This window comes from Falco naumanni, chromosome 9 (genome assembly GCF_017639655.2).
Source record: "Falco naumanni isolate bFalNau1 chromosome 9, bFalNau1.pat, whole genome shotgun sequence".
NCBI classification, from domain to species: domain Eukaryota; kingdom Metazoa; phylum Chordata; class Aves; order Falconiformes; family Falconidae; genus Falco; species Falco naumanni.
Genome location: NC_054062.1, coordinates 29,430,348 through 29,449,523, shown reverse-complemented (window position 1 = coordinate 29,449,523; position 19,176 = coordinate 29,430,348). Strand labels below are relative to the sequence as shown.

The following is a 19,176-nucleotide window of genomic DNA, read 5'->3' as shown; positions in this document are numbered from 1 at the left end:
CAGTCTGTATGGAAAGTAAGAGGTCTCAGTACCTCTGGCAGGAATGCCTGTTATTGGGCAAAGGCAGGCTGTTTGAATTTTTCATCTTTACTCTCATCTCATTTGAGAAAAAATGAAAAAGAACTAAAAATAGAAAATAAAAGTTTAATGGAAATTAAAAAGAACTTAAATAGAAATAAAAACCCCACTAGAGCCTGGTGTGTCTACATTAAGTATTTAGTCATACACTTGTCGTCTGTACATTTAAGATGTCTTTTAAAATGGATCCCATCTCTGAGCTTCTTCAGTTGTGCAGAATAAAACACAAGCCCATGGGCCTGACTGACCAATTTTTTTTGCACTGGTAACTCTGCCAGTGGTCTGAACGCAGGTTCTGGTATTAGCTTGTTGCTACATAATTGGCACAAATGGGACAAACCTTGCAGATTATATTCTGAATATGTTGCTCCCAGACTTCAAGACAGACTTCTGCTTCCTTCAAGTTAGAGGCATCTGCACATTCCTCTAAGCACTGTGTAGCAATCGATGCACTGAGATGCAAACCAATTAAAGTCTGACCTCATGACTGGTGTCTGTTTTTTAGACAGCTTAACAAATCCTACTGCTGAATAAGCTGCCTTAGACCTCCATGTGAAGTCTGCTGTTCACATTTCCCTGCTTAAAGAGGTAATTCTTGCAGGCAGAGACAGCCCTAGGGACCCCATGTTTGAACTGGCATCCTAAAATACAGCCTTGCAGAAGGAATTTGCTTGTTTGTCAGCTCTGAGCCACTGCTCTTCAGCTCTGGGAAGGTATCACAGCAAAAGGACTCCTATCTTACAAGTAGCTGCTGAGGATCCTGTTGCACTTCCCTCTTGTGGTGAGCCTCTCTGCAAGGTAACTACTGCATTATTTTACCAATTCCTCCTTTGCTCCATGTGGTAACAGCCTCTGCTTCAGATGTGGAAGCTGTGCTTTCAAGTTCTGCTGAATGCACTGAGCTCCCAAGTGATCATGCAGCTAATGACCAGTTTCTTGTTGCTCTACTTTACTTCTTTAACAAAATACTACGTGTTTAGTTCTAGGGTTTAATTCCAAGTCTAATATTACCTCTGCTGAGCAGCCGCAGCAATTTTGTGTATCTTTAGAGGTCAAGTTCCTAGCACACACACAAAAAAATGCTAATGTACAATCTGCCTATAAATTAAGTGAAGATTAAGGAGATTTTTCATATTACATACCAGCCTAGAGCAGAGTCACCTGAACACCCTAAAAGCAGTCCTTTCCTAGGAAAAAAAGGAAACCACAGTCCCCAGGGAGGCTATTTGTCTTCAAGAGTTGTTTTTTAAACCAGAACATACCAGATAGGAAAAATACTGCTTTCATCAGTTTGTCCCCATTTTTTCTGTCCAGAATTTTGTGGCAGAAAGCTAGCAACCAAATTCAATTGAAGTATTAGTTCCGTAAATAAGGAATTAAAGACAGGGGAAGATATATGAGTCTAGTGCAGAGAGCTAGAAGAATATTTGTAGAAAACCCAGGCTTATCCATGAATAGACTGTGACAGCTTGTTAAGCATGGTTATTAGCTATTTGAAAGTACCTGAGTAGTTATCAGTGTGGGAAAGCAGCCTTCTTGGATACATGTGGAGTCTGGGAGTGCAGCTTATAGGAAAGCAAGGTCAGGGGAGCAGGAGTTTATAAATAGACTTGGTAGCAGCCAAAGAATAAATAGCAGTAGTTAGTAGGGGACACATCAGAGATGGAAAAATATCTGTGCTCATACTTGCATTGCAAGGATTTTGTAACTTCAGGCTCCCTATTTCGTACAAGATGACAATGAGAGTTGCTGTGGGCTGTGCAAGCTACACAACATCCTTCAGAGAGCAAAGAGATGTTAGGAACTAGAACCAATTTCTGAGATTTAAGGAGGTGGTATTGTCTGCAGAGGTTTTGGTGCTTCTGCAGAGAAAGTGAGAAGAATAAATCTTCCAACAAATAGCTCTTGGTCAATATGTGCTTATGGCATTATGTCTTGTGCTGTTTTCTGAGGCTGTGTCTAAGAGTGGTATTTTCTGATAAGTACTAAGTGTTAAAGTCTACCTTTCTGTTTTGTAAATATTTGTGAACATTTTCTTGCAGAACTTCTGTATCATGATCCTTTCATTTGACAACTTTTGAGTTGGTCATGAAAACAATGAATTCCTGTATATCCTGTAGTAGGAAGTTAATCAGAGGTATGGGAGGGGGGAGAAATGGTATTCCATTATATTTTGCATTACCCTTTCAACTTCCTCAATCTCATTAGACTAACATGCTTTCCAGTGTGGAGATCATGTGTTCAGTAAAGCTGCCTTAAAAATTTTCCTGCACAACATTTTTCTAGTCAGTAGGTGGCATTTAATCAAAATAGCAGCTTCCCAGTGGAACTTTCATATTTGATACTTTTCTTTGTCTTCTGGGCAGGGGGGGAACCCTATTAATTTGAGCAAGATGTTTGGGTATGAGAGTTTCAAAGTGTTTTTACTGTTGTTACAAACCAGTTTTTAAATGTGGCTTCTTTTTCCTTGTGCTTTTAAAAAATTAATCCTGTTTTACTAATTCTGAAATAATGTTGGTGACAGCTATGCACATTTTTTTTAAAAAAAAGTATTTTAAAATTATTTAGGGTAGTTCTGTGATTATATAGTCCAGTGACTTCTTCCCCTCACACACACCACTGACTACTCCTAAAGGAGCCAAAAGAGATGAGTGAAGGGGGGGACTGTCAAGCAGCAGGCTTGCACTTGCTGTGTAATGGTTCTTAGGGAACTACTTCAGGATTACACAGACTGGAAAAGGCTGAAAAGCACTGCTCCTGTCTGACTTCTAAGATACAGGCTCTGGGATATACTTTGATTTATTCCTGTTTAAACAACAAAAGCATTGGAAAAAAAATCCCCTTTTGATTTACAGACTTTTGTTGGAGGCAATTTGTTCCAAGTTGCAATGAAATATTTTGAAACAGCAGAATTCGATGTGATAAAAAATGTAACACTGCTACTACTGATCAAACCTTACCAGTGCGGAGGTGCAGGCTGGCTGGCAGGAGGCAGAGAGGGAGGGTTGCAGGTCACCTACCCTTGGTCATGTGGGGAAGAAAATGGCTGCCTTTCCTGAGGTGAGTTTGGAGCTTGGCTCCAGCGCCAGCACTGCGAACTGCCCTTTTACAACCTATCAGTGACGGTGCTAGAGCAGTGTAACGAGACCTCCCGATCCAGACTGAGTGCTCGGGTCCAAGGAGTGCTGGCTGGCAACAGGCAGGGAAACATTGCCTCACAGAGACTCTGCACACCTTTACCAGCAACTAGTCTACCTTTACCAGCAACTAGTCTCGTGGTTTCATCAGCGTGACCTTCATTTAATTTAAAGGTGAAGTATAGTTATCTCTGCATATTCAATATATGTGTAAAAATATTCTAGTTACCTTATGATCTGCATAGTGTGGCCAGGCATCGGTACATGCTGTCTTATTTTCCTCAGAGGTGGTGGCGCTGCCTGAGGCGGCAGGCCTGGGCGGGAAGGCTGCCCCGTGAGGGCGCTGGGACTTTCGGGAGCTGCCTGGTAGCACCGGCCGAAGCTGCTTTTACTCCCCACCTCCCCGAGCGAGGCTCTGCGCTCCGGGAAAGTGCAGTCACAGAGCGGGGTGGCCTCCCATCGCCCCAGGCCTCCCTACATCCAGAGGGAGAGGAGCTGAGCTGCTCAGTCTCAGAGCCTTGCAGCTTTTCGCTTTGTAGCCTGCTGGTTTTGCTTCTTTAGGAAGATTTGCTGAAGGAGCTGAATGCCTCCTTCATTGTAGAATTCAAGGTTTGCTGAGCAAAACAATGAGTGAAAATGATGGTTAAGCAGATGGTTTAAATTTTTGCATTGCCTTCCTCTGCAGTCTCTGTCGGCTTCTGTTCTGCCATTGAACAGAGGGGAGGAAAATGAAACACAGCCACTTCCCTTTATGATGTTAAAGAAATAAAAAATGATTCAATTAATTTTTTTTAAGCAACGTTCTTTTTATCAAGAGAAAAAAATGCATTTTAGCAGGAAAGGTGAAGAATGGGAAAAAAACTGCAGCTAATTCAACTTTTGGGCACTTCAGTGTTGAAAGGAACATGTGTTTAACTGGTTTTTTTTCTAGATTGAAGGTTATGAATGTGCAGCAGAAAAATCAGAAAAATGTATTGTCTCAGCAAAATCAGCTGCATTTTATTTCTTATGTCTGCAAGGAGAGAAACTTAATGAAGGGAGAAATACAGGCTTTTCAGCAGAGCTCCATCCCATCTGGGTTTGCAGTTGGGCTGAACCGACAGCCCCCCCCCGGCAATGGCAACTGCAGAGGACATGCCTGCTCTGGGTGTAACCAGTCAGCCTGTTTGGTGAACCTAATGCAAATGAAAAGTGGTGCAAGTTGTGTTTCTGGAGAAACCTGCAGTAGCTTATCTCCAGCCTTAAACTGGAGAAGTGCTATGCTTCCAGCCATTCTGGACCACTAAGATACCTTTGGTGTGGGTGGTATTAATGTAAAGCAGTGAAACAGGGGGTTTCCATTGTGTGTGGAGGTTGGAGTGGCAAAGAAGAGAGACGTTTAATAAGAATTGACATAAGGGACATTATTTGGTGCTGTGAGACAGTGGACCTTGTAATTATCTACAGATCCTTGCCTTAGGAAGTTCGCTGTATGGCCAGCTCAGGTAGGACATCTCATCTCCACTGGACCATGCAAGATCTGCTTGAGGGTGCTGCCCCTATCAGATGACAGTTTCCAGTTGGTGTTGTTAGCTCCTGGGTCCAGGAGGTTACTAGTGCCCTTTCCAGAAACCTTAAACCAAGATGAGGGTTCCTCTGAGCTAGGTGCCCTGCATGTAGATACAAATACAAGTATGTGGGAGACATGGCTTTTTATTCCTGTGAGACTGGGGGAAACGATGAAGAACAGAGGGATTTTCTTCTCCATTTTTGTAGATGGAGGCACTGTGCAAGGGGTTGTTAATATAACCAACCCAAACTGACAAAGGGCATTGTGGCACTGTCCCCTCTACATTAGCTATTAGATTATCTTTATTTCTTGCGTTATTTTTACTACAGATAATTTGGTTAAGCTGTTTCGCTCCAGTGAAGCAGATATTAAGCAGGAGGGTGTGTTGAAATTCGGGACTTCCAGCCGCATCAGCAGTTAGTGCAGAGTGAAAAAGAGAAATGGTGCTTCCTCTGCTGTGTGGATTGCAAATCTACTAATGACTGTGTAGCTGCTTGGGTCCTGACAGCATCTAGTGAGGGGAGGCACCACTGGATAGGGAAGGCTCCTGGGAAATAAACCTCTCTGAGAAAACAGTATGGAGGGCCTGCTGCAAATGATATTCTGTTCTGTGGTTTTAAACTGAGACTAAAAGGGCAGAAATGGAGCACATTTAGGCTTGTTTCTGAGTCAGGAAAGGGGAAATGATGATGATGTCTCTGGGTTGGTATTAATATTCTCTTCTGTGTCTCTGCTTCTGCCATTAATGTCACCGCTGCAGTTTTGGCTAGATCACAGGTGGGAAGGTAGCAGCTAATATGTGAGCAGTCTAAGGCAGAAAAGTAGTGGAGGTGTTGATGCAGCCTTTTGCAGGCTGTGTGAGCTTGCTGGGCCTGTGCTCACAGCTGCCTGGAGGCCTCACAGCCATGTTGTTGCAGCACTGAGCTCAGCCAGAGCTGTGCATGTCTCGGTGGGGCTCACTAAAGTGGCCTAATGCAACATTCGCTGGATCTGCCCTGGGTGTGGGTAGCTCAGCGTGACATTGCATCTGCTTGGAAAACATGCTATACATTATACTTAGCTAATGCTTTCCAAAATCTGCTCATCTTAAGGCTACTGTCTCTACAGACTGAGTGGAATATTTTCCTTGGGTTCTAAGGTATATTTCTGTTTACAGCAGAGATACAGAGATGCTTAATTCCTGCTATAATCTATAAAGGGATGAACTAAACCCATTATTTTGCTGCTGCCTCTATTGTTGATCTTTCTTTCAATAAATACATTTCCACAGTAAGGGATGAGAACCAATCCTCTGGGATTTCTATGCCAGAAACGTCACTGCAGTAAGAGAGGTCCCTGCAGTGTATAGGGAATCGCTGTCCTGTTTTAGTGCTTAATCCTATTGAATAGTGAAATCGGTCCCTTCAAGACATACTGCTTCTACCTTGAGAAACATCAGGAGTCTCCAGTCTGGATACTGCCATAGCTTAACTGGAAGAGAAAGTTAGTATTCCTCCTGAATACTTTTTCAGGCATCTGAGTGAAGTGGATGTTAACAGAAAACAGATTACTTTAACTGCCTAGGGTAAAATCCACTCAGGTTTCAATCACTGTAAGGCTGTGATGCCACTGATTCTAAAGGTCACCATAAAATTCTTGGGGAGAAGCAGTTTACAAAACACTTGAGTTTCCTGTGTAAAAATGTTTAAACTCTACCTCCCCTCAAAAAACAATTGTAAAGCCTTTCAGATGTGTTAATAGGGAGAACAAAAGAGCAACTAGGCAATTGAGAAGTAGTCTTGCTCCAACCCAGTATCTAATCTAGGCTCCCTTATGTTGTCAGCGAACTTATAGAGCTTGTTTGCCTCTTGATCTGAGTAGCTTCCTTGATCATTTTAGTAGAGCTATTATTTAGCATTCACCTCAGTATTCAAATGTATTTATTTTAAGGGTATTGCATTTGAGGAAGGACTCTAGCTGTTGCTTGTCCTTTGGGCACAGGTTGCACAGAGAGCATGAATTTTGTGGTGCTGTATTCATGCAGTAATTGTACTTTGTAAATTTGTAAAATTTAAATTTGAAACCAAAATGAAACACCACACACCACACACACACTCTTCTTTGTCCATATGGTGTAGGAGGAAATACCTGGTTACTCTTGAGCTAGGGAGAAACATGCAATGCCTGTCAGGTTTGTGCATAAACTCAGTTGTTGCTTTGGGAGCTGGTGGGTCCTGAGCATGTGGGTCATTTGCTCTTCACTTCTGCTTTCCTCAGGAAATAAGTGCAGCAGCCAATCAGGTGATTCACAGTGGAAAGAGCAGTGGGGGAGCTGCTGCATACACCAAGATGCCTAGTAGGATAGAAGCAGTAACACTCTTGTCTCTGGATGTGGTTATTGACTGCAACAGGAGCTGCTGAACCTAGGATCCCAGGTATGTCAAGATATTTGCTGTGAAAGCAAAAGGTACAAACTGTTAGTTGTTGAAGGTATCTGCAGGTTTACCTGTAACGGGTTTATTGTGGTAGGGTTATTTTCAAACAGCAAAGGTTTCAGTCAAAGTACACCCTAAAATGAAGTACAAGGAGCAAAATGGATCAGTGTTTTGCTTGTATCCTTTAATCAAGGGATGATAATAGGGTCACAGATTTAAGGGGTATATCTGTTGGAGCTGCTGGTGGAGACTTGTTAGATTTGGTTCAGCTTCATGTCCTTATTTAACGAGCTCTTGTTCTGAAATGATCAGAATTGGCCTGGTCTTGTTCCTCTGAGTTTGTTACAACTATATCGTCCATGACTAATCAGAAGCATTCTGTTTGCTCTTGAGATCCAGAGCATTTGATTTCCAGGAGTACCACATCTCAAAAGCAAGTATATCAAATATCCCTGCTTCTCTCTTCACTGTGGTAGGGGTATATGCAAGCCAGAGAAGAAACTGTTGCTAATTAGGTATTTAGAAGCTACTTTTTGAAACAGAAGAAACAAAGAGTAGGTGCCTGTGTGGGAGAGCTGAAGTCAGTTTTAGAGCTGTTGTTTGGATTGCATGCAGATGGTCTTCAAACAAAAATGAAGAGAAATGCAGTTAAGTATTTTAAACTGAATTAATGATTTGTGAGACTGTACTGCAGAAATGCCTTGTGCAACTTAGATGTACTCAAAAGGTAAAAATATGCTTGGACAAATGAAGTCCTAGTGTAAGTGATTGCAAGTCTTTTGGTAGTAATCGTGTCACGCCTTCTTGAAACAAGCTGAAATGATATTTATATTGCTGAAAAAGTAGGGGCCATATCCTACTGAAATAGGACTTGTTCTCTGAACAGTATTCAATCTTCTGTAAGCTGACAAATGTTTTAATACCCCTCTGCTATTCTTATTTTGTTATCTATTTTGATTTCAAGGCACCAGCTAGATTAGGCTCCTATTGTATAAAGCGCTGTGCCAGAACTTGGGATGAGAGAATACCTTCCACACACAATTTATGGTTAAATGGACCTGGGAAGGATAGGTAGGATATTGAATTTTGCAACTTGTTTTAATTCTTGGAGAATTTTTATTAACTTTTTTATTTTTTTAATAACTTGGAGAAGGTAAATAGAGTGACATCAAAATGTAGATTGTTTTGGTGGTGGTTTTAGGTTTGCCTCATGCAATATGGTCAAGTATGATCGCTAGACATAGAACCAATAAGTGTAGATAATTTAAGAAAAGCAGAGGGAGCTCAGGGAGGAAGAACTGAGGAGATTAGGAGGGACAGAGATAAGAGTTGCAGATGGACAGTGACTGGCACGGTGTTTGTTCTGAGGTACTGTCATTTTGTGTGAGCACAGAGTGGCGTGAGCCACAAGAAGGAATGTAATTGAATTGGGTGAAAACTAGAATCTGTGAGATAAAATGGTTCATAAAAGAAACAACTGATGCCTTCTACTGCTTGGGTCTGTTATGGCATAAGACAGCTTTCCTGGTGAGATAGTGGAATCCCTGGTTTTAACATGCCAGTCAAACATTTTAAATGCTATCTGTATTGCCAAGGAAGGGAAGGGGGTGTAAAAAGGTATCTCAGTGGATTTTTGGAATGCTGTGAGCCTTGTGTTTCTGATAGTCACCAGAATCCTGGTTTTAATAGTCAAGAAAAGGTTATTAGGAGAAGGAATATTTAAATCAGGTAGTCCTAGTACTAGGGGTCTGATGTTCAGTCTAATATACCTCTTGTTGTCTGAACAGTTGGAGTAAATAAGGAGGCAGATTGTAGTCCTCATTTTGCTTTCAAGTACTTTTTGGAGGTTAAATATTTCCATGTACAGTCAAATATCTGACATTTTTTGCAGATACTTACCATAAAAAGTGGACTAAACTCTGAAATTTTGTATGAGACTTGATTGTGTTTTTGTCAGCCATCTTGCCATGAGACCCTTCTCTGACAAGAAATTATTTTAAATGTGTAAGTAAATTTCTTGATCTTGGTGCAAATTGGGATTTTATAGTTGTATGGGATCCTTCTTTGGACTGCTAGGGGAGTTGATCCCAGATAAACGCAATTAAAATGTCATTTAAAAAATCATGCTTGCTCAGTCAGTAAGCTTTTAGTACTAGCATTCTGCCTGTCCTGCCAGCTTTGGTCAGACCTTTCTTCCCTTTTGTCTTATCAGTCTGAAAAGGTGTAGCCACACAAGTGTGATTTCACACAAGCTTCATTTAGAACAAAAGGGAAAACACATTAATAAGTTCCACTTCCTCTGTTGCCTAACACCACTCTCTGAATGATAATATCAGGTTTATTTGATATATTTTCACTTTCACATCTTTTAAAATACTTATTACTTAGACTTTACTTTTTGTGTCATTGTAATATTTATAACTTGTCAAAGCTGAAATAAGCCATTAATTTACACTGAGGATCAGGACAAATGGTGGGATGTAGAAGAGAGCCAACATATAAGGCATTTTAAAAATATCTAAGCTATCCTTAATACCAAAGATACTTGAATGCTGGATGCTGTGATACTGCGACTGGTCTAGAAGAATAATTATCCTCCAAGAGGAATAAAAAATGTGAAGTATTTAGAAGCCCAAATGAAATTGTAGATGCAAGAATAGGCTATTAGGAGAAGGAATATTTTAAGCAGATAGTGGAAATGGAGATAACAGACCGTTACTAGAGGACTGATATTTAGTGTAATATGCCTTTTGTAGTCTAGACAGTTGGAGTAAATAAGGAGGCAAACGATAACCTCCATTTTGCTTTCATGTACTTCTGGAGATTAAAGACTTCCATGTACACTCAAATGTATTACATAGTCTGTTACAATTAGGTCTTCATTAATGAAGTTGTGTGTGCATATCTGGTTTTAATAGTTTCTGTGGAGAGGGAAATAATTCTTTCATTACATACAATCATGAAGTGAGAATTTTTTAAGTGACCAGCCCTATTTGCCTTAACTGTGCCACCAGTAAGAAAAGTCTGCAAAATAAATTATAAATAGAAAGAGATAAAACTGATAAACGCATTTGCAGTGCCGTGCAGTGCAGTTCAAGCAGTGCCATTGACTGGTCAGTCACTGACCTTCTGAGTCAGCATAAGGACTTCATTTCACCTCTTTGTGCCTCAGCTTTTCTATAGAAATGACCAAGGTGAATGTAGGCCCTGGGAGTGAGTTAACTTGTTACTTAGCATTGATTTAGTCTTAGCAGAGTAGCTTTCAAGGTGAGAGGTTTCCATTAGGAAGAGAATGATGCCACCTGGGATGTGAGAGCAGGCTCATTGAAAAAGTAACTCTTAAACTATGCTCATTCTATGCTAGAAGAGTACCCAGGCTTTCTCAACACACTGTACAGCTTCACAATGAGTCAAGTGAATTGAAATCCCCTACGAGGGTTAAGTATAACATATGACAAACGGAACTCCCACGTAGTCATGAGGAACAGAGTCTTCCTGTTTATTCTGTGCGCACAGTCATCATACTTTTTCTTGTCACAGGACTGTGTTGTCTTAGTGCTGATAATTAAGGAAAACAGCAGCAGTGAAACATGAATTGTTGTTGAGGTCAGAAATTCCAGACTGACATCCTTGGAGACTGATCAAAATTTTGTAGCCCTCCACTTCCTGGTAAAAGGACAGAGTATGGGCTGTGGTAAAATCAGTTACCCTCTGCTGTGGGGTGAAAGAGTGGCCGGAAAGCTGCCTGGCAGAAAAGGGCCTGGGCATGCTGGTTGATGGCTGGCTGAACATCTGAGCCAGCAGTGTGCCCAGGTGGCCAAGAAGGCCAATGGCATCCTGGTTTGCACCCAAAACAGTGTGGGCAGCAGTGCTAGTGAAGTGATTGTTCCCCTGTACTGGGCACTGGTGAGGCTGCACATCAAATACTGTGTTCAGTTTTGGGCCCCTCACTTCAAGAAGACATGAGGTGCTGGAGCATGTCCAGAGAAGGGCAATGAAGCTGGTGAAAGGTCTGGGGCACAGGTCTGATGAGGAGCAGCTGAGGGAACTGGGGCTGTTTAGTCTGGAGTAAAAGATGCTCAGGGGACCTTATCACTCCCTATGACTGCCTGAAAGGAGGCTGTAGGGAGGTGGAGTGTAGGTTTCTTCTGCCAGATAACAAGTGGCAGGGCAAGGGGAAATGGCCTCAAGTTGTGCCAGGGGAGATTTAGATTGGATGTTAGGAAAAATTTCTTCACTGAAAGGGTTGTCAAGCATTGAAACCGGCTGCCCAGGGAGATGGTGGATTCACCATCCCTGGAGGTGTTTAAAAATGTGTAGATGCAGTGCTTAGACATAGTTTAGTGATGGACTTGGCAGTGCTAGATTAATGGTTGGACTTAATCTTAAAGGTAATTTCCAACCTAAACAATTCTATGATACACATCCAAGCATAGGTGTCTGCTAGGACCATTGGTTTCCTGCAGGTGGTGTGGTGCACAGTGACAAGATAATTTCACCCTCTTCATCTCTGCAGTATGGAGCTACTGCATGAGTGTGGAAGTGAAACTGGTTCATCTGGCTTGGAGTGGACAGCATGCAAGCTGTAATCAAGCTGCATAACTGATGGATGGTGAAGAAATAGAATCCCAAATACAGTATTAGTGTTGGCTTATAATTTCTAAACCAGGCTCATAAGTCTTTTTAAAAATTTAAGGAATGTATGTTTTGGTAGTGCAGATATGACTCAGTTTTTGAGGTAATTTGCTTTTTGGAGTATTTATTGACAAACTAGAATGGCAAAGAAACACTGTAGACAAGGAACCTATTTCCTAGAAATGGGTGTACGTTGGTGTTTTTCTTTGAGGGGGTGTAATGATGTGTTAAATATTCTTCTAGGCTCTTAAAGGACTGTATTTGGTGAGTAAAGTGATGATCTACATTCATCTTTGTGATAAATCCCCAGCTGCCTGCCCACACTATGATAATTTGTGTCATATTTTGAGTAGTCAGACTATGTCCTAGACACCAATAAGCATATTGCTGATTTTGATGGAAACTGAAGAGGCCTGATTTCCATTGGTGGAAAAGAGTCAGTGGCTGCCAGCATTTCCATACTTCTAAACTCCCCAACTCCAATAGTTAAAACTTTCAGGGCCTAGTTTCATGGGACTGGTAAGAGATTATGCTAACTGTAAATAACACAGTATCTTTAACTTTGAGTCTCACTTCAGCATGGACAAAGCAGCTGAACTTGCATGGCAGCTGGAGGATTCATCTGGCAAAGCAAGACAGCAAGAGCAAAGCCCTGATGATGGAGACAAAGCAGAAGAGCTGGGTCAACCTGCACACAGCAAGGACAAGCCACCCCAGAGCCATAACCTCCAGTGGGAGAATCTAGGCAGACAGTTTGTAGAGTATGAGCAGGTGGCTCCATTTCTCATCCCAGAGGAGAAACAGAGAAGGCTGCTAGAATTTCTTCCCCTCTTCTTAAAGGTTTGTTCTCCTTGTTGCCTTTGGTGCAGATGCAAAGGATGTAAATTTGAGTTTATGTTGCTCTATCCGTTCTGTGGTGACCCTAACTGCTGGTGGAGTTAACTGGAGGGTGATCACTTTGTCCAGGTGATAATTACTTTTATTCCATTGAAAGCCTGGACAAAGTTTCCTGTCCTCTTATCTAACTAATCTGCTATGTTAGCATGACAAAAGTACCTGGGGGGAGTGGCTAAATCCTACTATTGGAGACAAAGGGTATGTTGATGTGACGGGCCTGTTTCCTAGTCAGTATCCTGTGAAGGGGTCACTTCATGTCTGCCTCATCTGTTTTATTGCTTACTGGGGGGCTGAGCACAGTTTCAGTCTGGGAAAATGTGGCTGTGGGGCTGTGGCATGCAGCCAGCGAGGGGAAAGGCAGGGGTACAGTCTTAAGATGGAAATTTTTGGGTTAATGACAGTGCTGATATCTAAGTTTTGTGCCTGAGAGGGATTGCATCACAGACAGGGAAACTGTGGCATGAAGAGGGGAAGGTCATACTGTGGTTGGGGGACACAGCTGAGAACTACAACGTTTTAGTTAGCAGGCTGCCCTACCCCATGCCTTACAGTTTCCATCAGCCAACAATTTCTGAGATGGCCATATTAAAAGGTGAAACTGGAAGAGCTCTGTGATGAGTAACTAATGTTACAACTCTAATGTGTAATAACTCTGTAATGTACTAACAAACAAAGGACTGGTTGGGGGAAGCCTTGAGTGTAGTGACTATATAAAAGTAATAGTACCTGATTGTAGGAGGCCAGTTGGGTGCGATAGTATTAGTCTACTGGATTATTTTTTTTATTTCTGAACATTTTTTCCACAAAGTCAAGCCTAAAAACCATTTGAGAGGGAAATAGTTACAAACAATTAGTGACACAGGGGCTATGACAAACATTTACATTGTTTCGATTGTATTCAACTTAGAAAATGTAAATGTTCTCTAGTAGGTGTATTACATGATTCAAAAAGTAGCTCTGAGTTGACTTCTGTAACTAGTGTCAGGCTCCTGCCTGTCTAGCAAATGCTGCTTAATGGATTACACTGGCTGGGGAGAGAATTTTGCAGGGGTATGCTAGCTTTATATTTGTTTGTTTATATTTATTAGTACTTCTAAATCTACCAAAGACATGCTGTATCAGAAAGACTTAACAGTTACACTTGGATTTCAGGCCTGGGAGCAGTCTGGTGGAGTAATCGTATTCCCCAACATTCAGCTGTTAGCCAGTGAGGTTTCCAAGCTTCTGACAAAAGAAATTAAGAGGAACCTCAATGGCAAACCTGCAGGTAATTATCCACTGGATCCTTTTATTCTGGGAATGTGCTGTCATTCAGATATCCTCTGTGCTTACCATGAGGGAAGTAAGGAGGGGAACAGGAAAACAGTAAGTGTAGCAAGTTGGATTTTTAGTAGGTGGTGAGCTAGCACGCGTTTTAGATGACTGCACTGAAGAACTGGGCTTGTATGTCCTGCTGACCTTGGATTTGGAACTTTTGTAGCTGGAAATGTATAATACTGCAGCTATGCACTAAAAGAGTAGGCTACACACTGTTCTGAGGAGCTTTCTTTAATGATAAAAATACTTGCTAGCCACACATGGCTTTCCTGGTGGCTGTTGTACATTCTTCACGCTGGTCTGCTGGCAGACTTCATGAACTGAGCTGGTATTCCTAGTGAAGCTTGTCAGTTTGAAACATGTAGTTTGCATGAACTGATCTTAACCTGGTGCTGCAGCAAAATCCTTTTATGTCCTTCTATTCACTTCAGTGGACTCATGCTACTGTAATTTTGTTAAATTTGTCAGATCTTTTAAGAAAGGAGCAATGCAGTATTTTAATCTTTCATAAATAAATTAAAGGTTAATATTTTTATGGTAACAGAGCAAGCTCGTCTGGCTTTGGAGCAATTGCTGCAACAGAAAGGGGAAGCAGAAGATGGCCATTTGCTCCTGAAATCAGTGTATCTGCTCTCACAGACTGACTTGGTAAGAGAAATGACTACCAAGGAGTCTTGTGGGCAGTGGGTTTTTTTGGTTGGTTGGTTTGGTTTTTTTCCTTTTTATTTCAGAGAAGCTGGGTAGCCACCTCAACAGTGGAACACCTAAGTCTCATGTGTGTGTTATCCGCAATGCTTTGTGCTTCAGCATGCCCAAGGTATACAGTCAGGTAGAGGACACACAACCAGGTTTATAGTTCAGGCTTTTCTATGAAGAGGGAAGTGTGTGCTCTGTGCTTTCACATACCCTTTTTATTTTGATCATCAGGCAGCTATTTTTTGTAGTGTTCCTCTGATTATTCTTCCTTCCCTCCCCTCCTTGTGTATCACTGCTCTTCAACCTTTCTTTGTCACTCCAGCTTCCATATCAAAAAGAGGAGTAATAAGGATCTATATGGTAATGTCATGGTTGGATTTTCCATCCTGATAGCCTCTCACTTTGAAGCATTTCAAAACATTTCACAAACTGTACTTGTACAGCCATCTTGAATGCAGACTGGCATCAGCAGTACAGCTTGCTGATGGACATTGTGGGTACATCTATCCCTGACTTTGGGCTGAGCAGTTTCTTATCTTTATCCAGATACATGAAAATAAAATATTACTGTCAGCTTCTAGTGGACATGTTCTGTGTCATAAGGATCTCTATTAAGTTATATATAGTTAGTAACAGCATGAAGTTCCTGATGAGGTTTGATTTTATTTTTTTTTTTTCACAGATTTAAGACGTTGCTATTTTTTGTGGCGCACACTCAAACTTCATATCACAAACCTCACCTTTCTGTTAAATTTTCTGCTGATTTTTGTTTTGATTATTGTGTGCCAAGCAGGCACACTGGGACTTCTCTCTGAGTTGTGCATAGCCATAGTGAAGATGGGAAGAACCTAAGTGTTGAGAAACGTTGTGGAGTTTCTTGCATTCATAAAATCTATAATTAGAAAGGTGTGTGCAGTTGTGCAGTATGTTACAAAAGGAAAGGTATTATAGCTAAATTGCTGCTGGCTGGGTCAAGGAGCGAATAAAGAATTAATGATTTTAACATACTAGACTTCTGTAGCTGCACAGTATCCCGTGAACTAATGATAAAGGGGGCACTGTCTGCCCCTGGACTTACTGCTATGTTAGCTGCTAGTTAATTTGCAAGCCGTATGCTTTATCAGCTGTAGGTTTCCTTGTACAGGACATAGTCAGTATCTCCATCAAAACTGTAGTTCAGCTAGAGTGGGAAGTCCTGGTAATAGCTATGGCAACACACGGTCAGTGTGTTTACTTCTGCCAAGTGGATTTGTACAGCCATTCTATATGATTGCCATGCTTGTGTGCCCTGGAGAACTTGTAAGAGTAAAATGCTCAAGTAGCTCTTTCATCTGCCATGACTACACTCAGTGTGTAGAAACACAAGGAAACTGTGGTCATCTTCTGAAGGAGCTGATTTTTATTTTCCTTACCTAGAGAACTATGCGGAACATAATTGCATCTGGCCTTCCAGCTGCTTTGATGCAGTGCCTGTACCTTTTCTTTACTTTCCCTCTGAAGAAAATCAGTGATGATGGAGACATAAGCGAGGATGGCACCCAAACTCAGGACATGGTTGTTCAGGTGAGATGCACCTCTGGGATTTCATTTGTTCTGAGTACTCAGATGTTCCTTTAGGCTTTTAGCTATGATTGATTCAAACTGCAAAAAAAAAAAAAAAAAAAAAAAATTGGGACTGAAAACCATTGAACAAGTATCAGGAGCAATATAGAACAATCTGAGATTTATTTTTAAACATATTTTTTGTTAAACAAAACAACATGACTTTAAGTGGCAAAAAGTCCATTAAGAATATCCTAGTGGTAGTTTAACTTGTTAATTTCACTGCATCCTTTCTTCTGGCATTAGTATCAAACTATAATCCCACCCCTAATGAATTTTTCTTAATCTCCCAGATATCTGCAGAGGTGTTTATAGTAGTTGATGTTTGTTTGCTTTTCAGATAATGCTTAAGATGTACAGAGAGGAACAAGGTGTAGAGGAACTTCTGGCAGCTGATAAGCTTCAGTCATTAATAATAGCAACTGCTTCACTCTGGGACCAGTGTAGCCACTCATGGAAAGCACCTACAGGCCGTGTGCTGAGAACAATTTCAAAGGCTCAGACGAAAAGCAGCATTGTGTACCTTCAAGGTTTGGTTTAATGATTTGGTTTCTCCTTTCCGTATAGCTCCACCGACAATGAATTCTCAAAAACAGTCTACCTGGGATAGATTTTTATCTTTACATCATCTGGTAGTCAGTCAACTGCAATACATGGGCTCTTGGCTTTCTAGACAGGAGCTTTATGTAGTACTGATAGCCAACTGGAAAATGAAGAGTTTTTTCCACACAAAAATAATAAAATTACAGGCAAGAGCCAATCCCACCTACCACACTAATGTAGGAAAGGACAAGATTTTTGTATGATTCAATGTATGAGCCTAAGATTCATGTGCACTCTAAATATAACGTGAGGGCCAGAGTAGTGGTACCTTTTGGGGCAACATCATGATTGGCAGAGGTACATCCTCGTTTCTTCCTAGGCTTTATTAAAGGAAGCAATCTTCTTGTTACTAAGAAGTGCAAAGGCCAGGAGGCTATATTTCTTAGAAGGAAAAAAAATATATAAATTTATAATCCACACTATACTGTCAGTGTTCCTTGTCATGGAGTAACTGCATATAGGTATTTTTATTTTTAAAAATAAAAAATTTGGCTTCCTGAGTGAGATTGAAAAACTGAAGAATAATAGTTCTAAGATTACTGATCTGTTTAGACATTTTGAAGCTGTCCTGGAAGGACTGGCCATCAGATCAGACAAGAAAACTAAGCTTCATTGCTCAGAGCAAGCCTCATTGAGGAAGAATTCATCTGTTAACTTCACATAGAATGTGTGATTGACTTAGTACAAAACAATAAAATATGTCAGCCTCTGCTTACCTTGTATTCAGACAGATGGATTTACTGTATACAAATTTTGGTGAGTGGGTGAGTTGAAGTTTGTACTCCTGAGACTGAATCAGCTGAGAGTTAAGCAAAGAAATGCATGCATCCATACTTTAAAATCAGAAATGTTCTTCATGTGGCCTCTAAAACAGGTGTGACGTTCGTATATCCTCTTGATGTTGTTTTTTTTTTACCTAGAAAAATTTTGAATCGATTCCTGTTTTACTGGGAAATACATTTTCAAATGTGCTGGTTTCTTTTTTATTAGTAACTTTGAACTTGTTTGTCAGTTCTTAAATACCTGCTTTTTTTTTTTCTCCACATAGCTGTGGACTGCATTAAAATAGCTATTCAGAATCTCTTTAAACTGGCTGACAACCTACCTGCCTGTGATGTGTGTGAAGCTGCTAGTATTATCTTGTGCTTTGTGAAAGATTCCTATCCCATATCATCAGCTTTGTTAACAGAGTTCGAGAATAATGATGGATACCAACTCCTGCTAAAAATTTTACTTGGGTAAGTAAAGAGGTTTTAAGTGGGCTTCTAGAGGGTGGTAAAACTTCATTTTCAGAATGCATGTTGTTTATTTTAAAATATGAGTCATGTAGGTAATCCTGTGTGGATGCAAAGCCAACAATACAGACCTTAATATTGATTTTTTTCATTACTGTTTTAGGAAGGGAAGTAGTACATAACTTCTTTTAGTGAAACCATAATGGAAACTAATGGTAGGAGAAGTTAGTCTACAGTTGGGATAGGGACTTACCAATCACAAGATGAAGGTTCTTTGTCAATTAATGTAAGAGGGGTTATAGGTCAGATACATTTGTCTGGTTAAGGTGAACTCTTGATCCAGGAGTGCAGTCAGCACTAGAGAGGGAAATCTGATCTCCTTGCTGTGCAAAAAACCCAACCAAACAAAAAAACCCCACTCAAACTTATATCTGAAATGGTTATGTTCCTCAGAACTGAGGTGAATATAAACATATCAAGACAAATCCCCACTAGTTATCCTAATCAAAAGTACAAAGTAGAATCCTTTACCCTCCTTGTCTCCTTGCATTGTCTAACAGACTCTGAGTTTTGCTATGCCAAAACAGTATATTACACTTCCCCAGAAGGACTTTAGGAATTTTGTTTTGGTTTTCTTTAATATCTTTTCTTAATAATTTTCTTTAATATCATATGAAGAAAGCATTTCCAGATCTTCTCAATCTATTCTTGTTTCCATTCTGGCTTTGCCTTTTCTTGTACTTCTCCAACATTTTGGTGGAGAACTTTGATCCCTGGTCAGTACCTTAGACTGAGGGTGGGTATTCTGTAATTTAGATATAGAGGATTGTAATTTGAATCGTGAACGAAAATATATCCATAAATGAGTATGATTTTTATGATTATGGGATAGCACAAAATTATTGACCTACAGTTGGAAAAAGTTATGTCTCTTTCTAGCGGTGTTTTCTGTAGTTACTGTAGATTGTCGAGTTTTCTGTCATAAGCTGTGTTGAGATATATATTTCTGATGA

The 19,176-nt window shown here is 40.6% G+C and overlaps 1 protein-coding gene across 3 annotated transcripts in view; it reads left to right on the top strand.

The window, feature by feature from the left end:
- The first annotated feature begins 7,076 nt into the window (after positions 1 to 7,076).
- The window catches only part of WDFY4 (WDFY family member 4), a 144,536-nt gene continuing 132,436 nt past the window's right edge, over positions 7,077 to 19,176 (top strand). For 2 of the 3 annotated variants that reach the window (XM_040606885.1, XM_040606887.1), the window contains exons 1-7: positions 7,077 to 7,178; positions 12,381 to 12,653; positions 13,863 to 13,977; positions 14,572 to 14,675; positions 16,140 to 16,286; positions 16,666 to 16,855; positions 17,977 to 18,166. In XM_040606885.1, coding sequence (XP_040462819.1) covers positions 12,393 to 12,653; positions 13,863 to 13,977; positions 14,572 to 14,675; positions 16,140 to 16,286; positions 16,666 to 16,855; positions 17,977 to 18,166 — 1,007 coding nt within the window. In that variant the 5' untranslated portion in view covers positions 7,077 to 7,178; positions 12,381 to 12,392. The remainder of the gene's footprint in view (positions 7,179 to 12,380; positions 12,654 to 13,862; positions 13,978 to 14,571; positions 14,676 to 16,139; positions 16,287 to 16,665; positions 16,856 to 17,976; positions 18,167 to 19,176) is intronic. The other variant, XM_040606886.1, reaches the window with a different exon arrangement.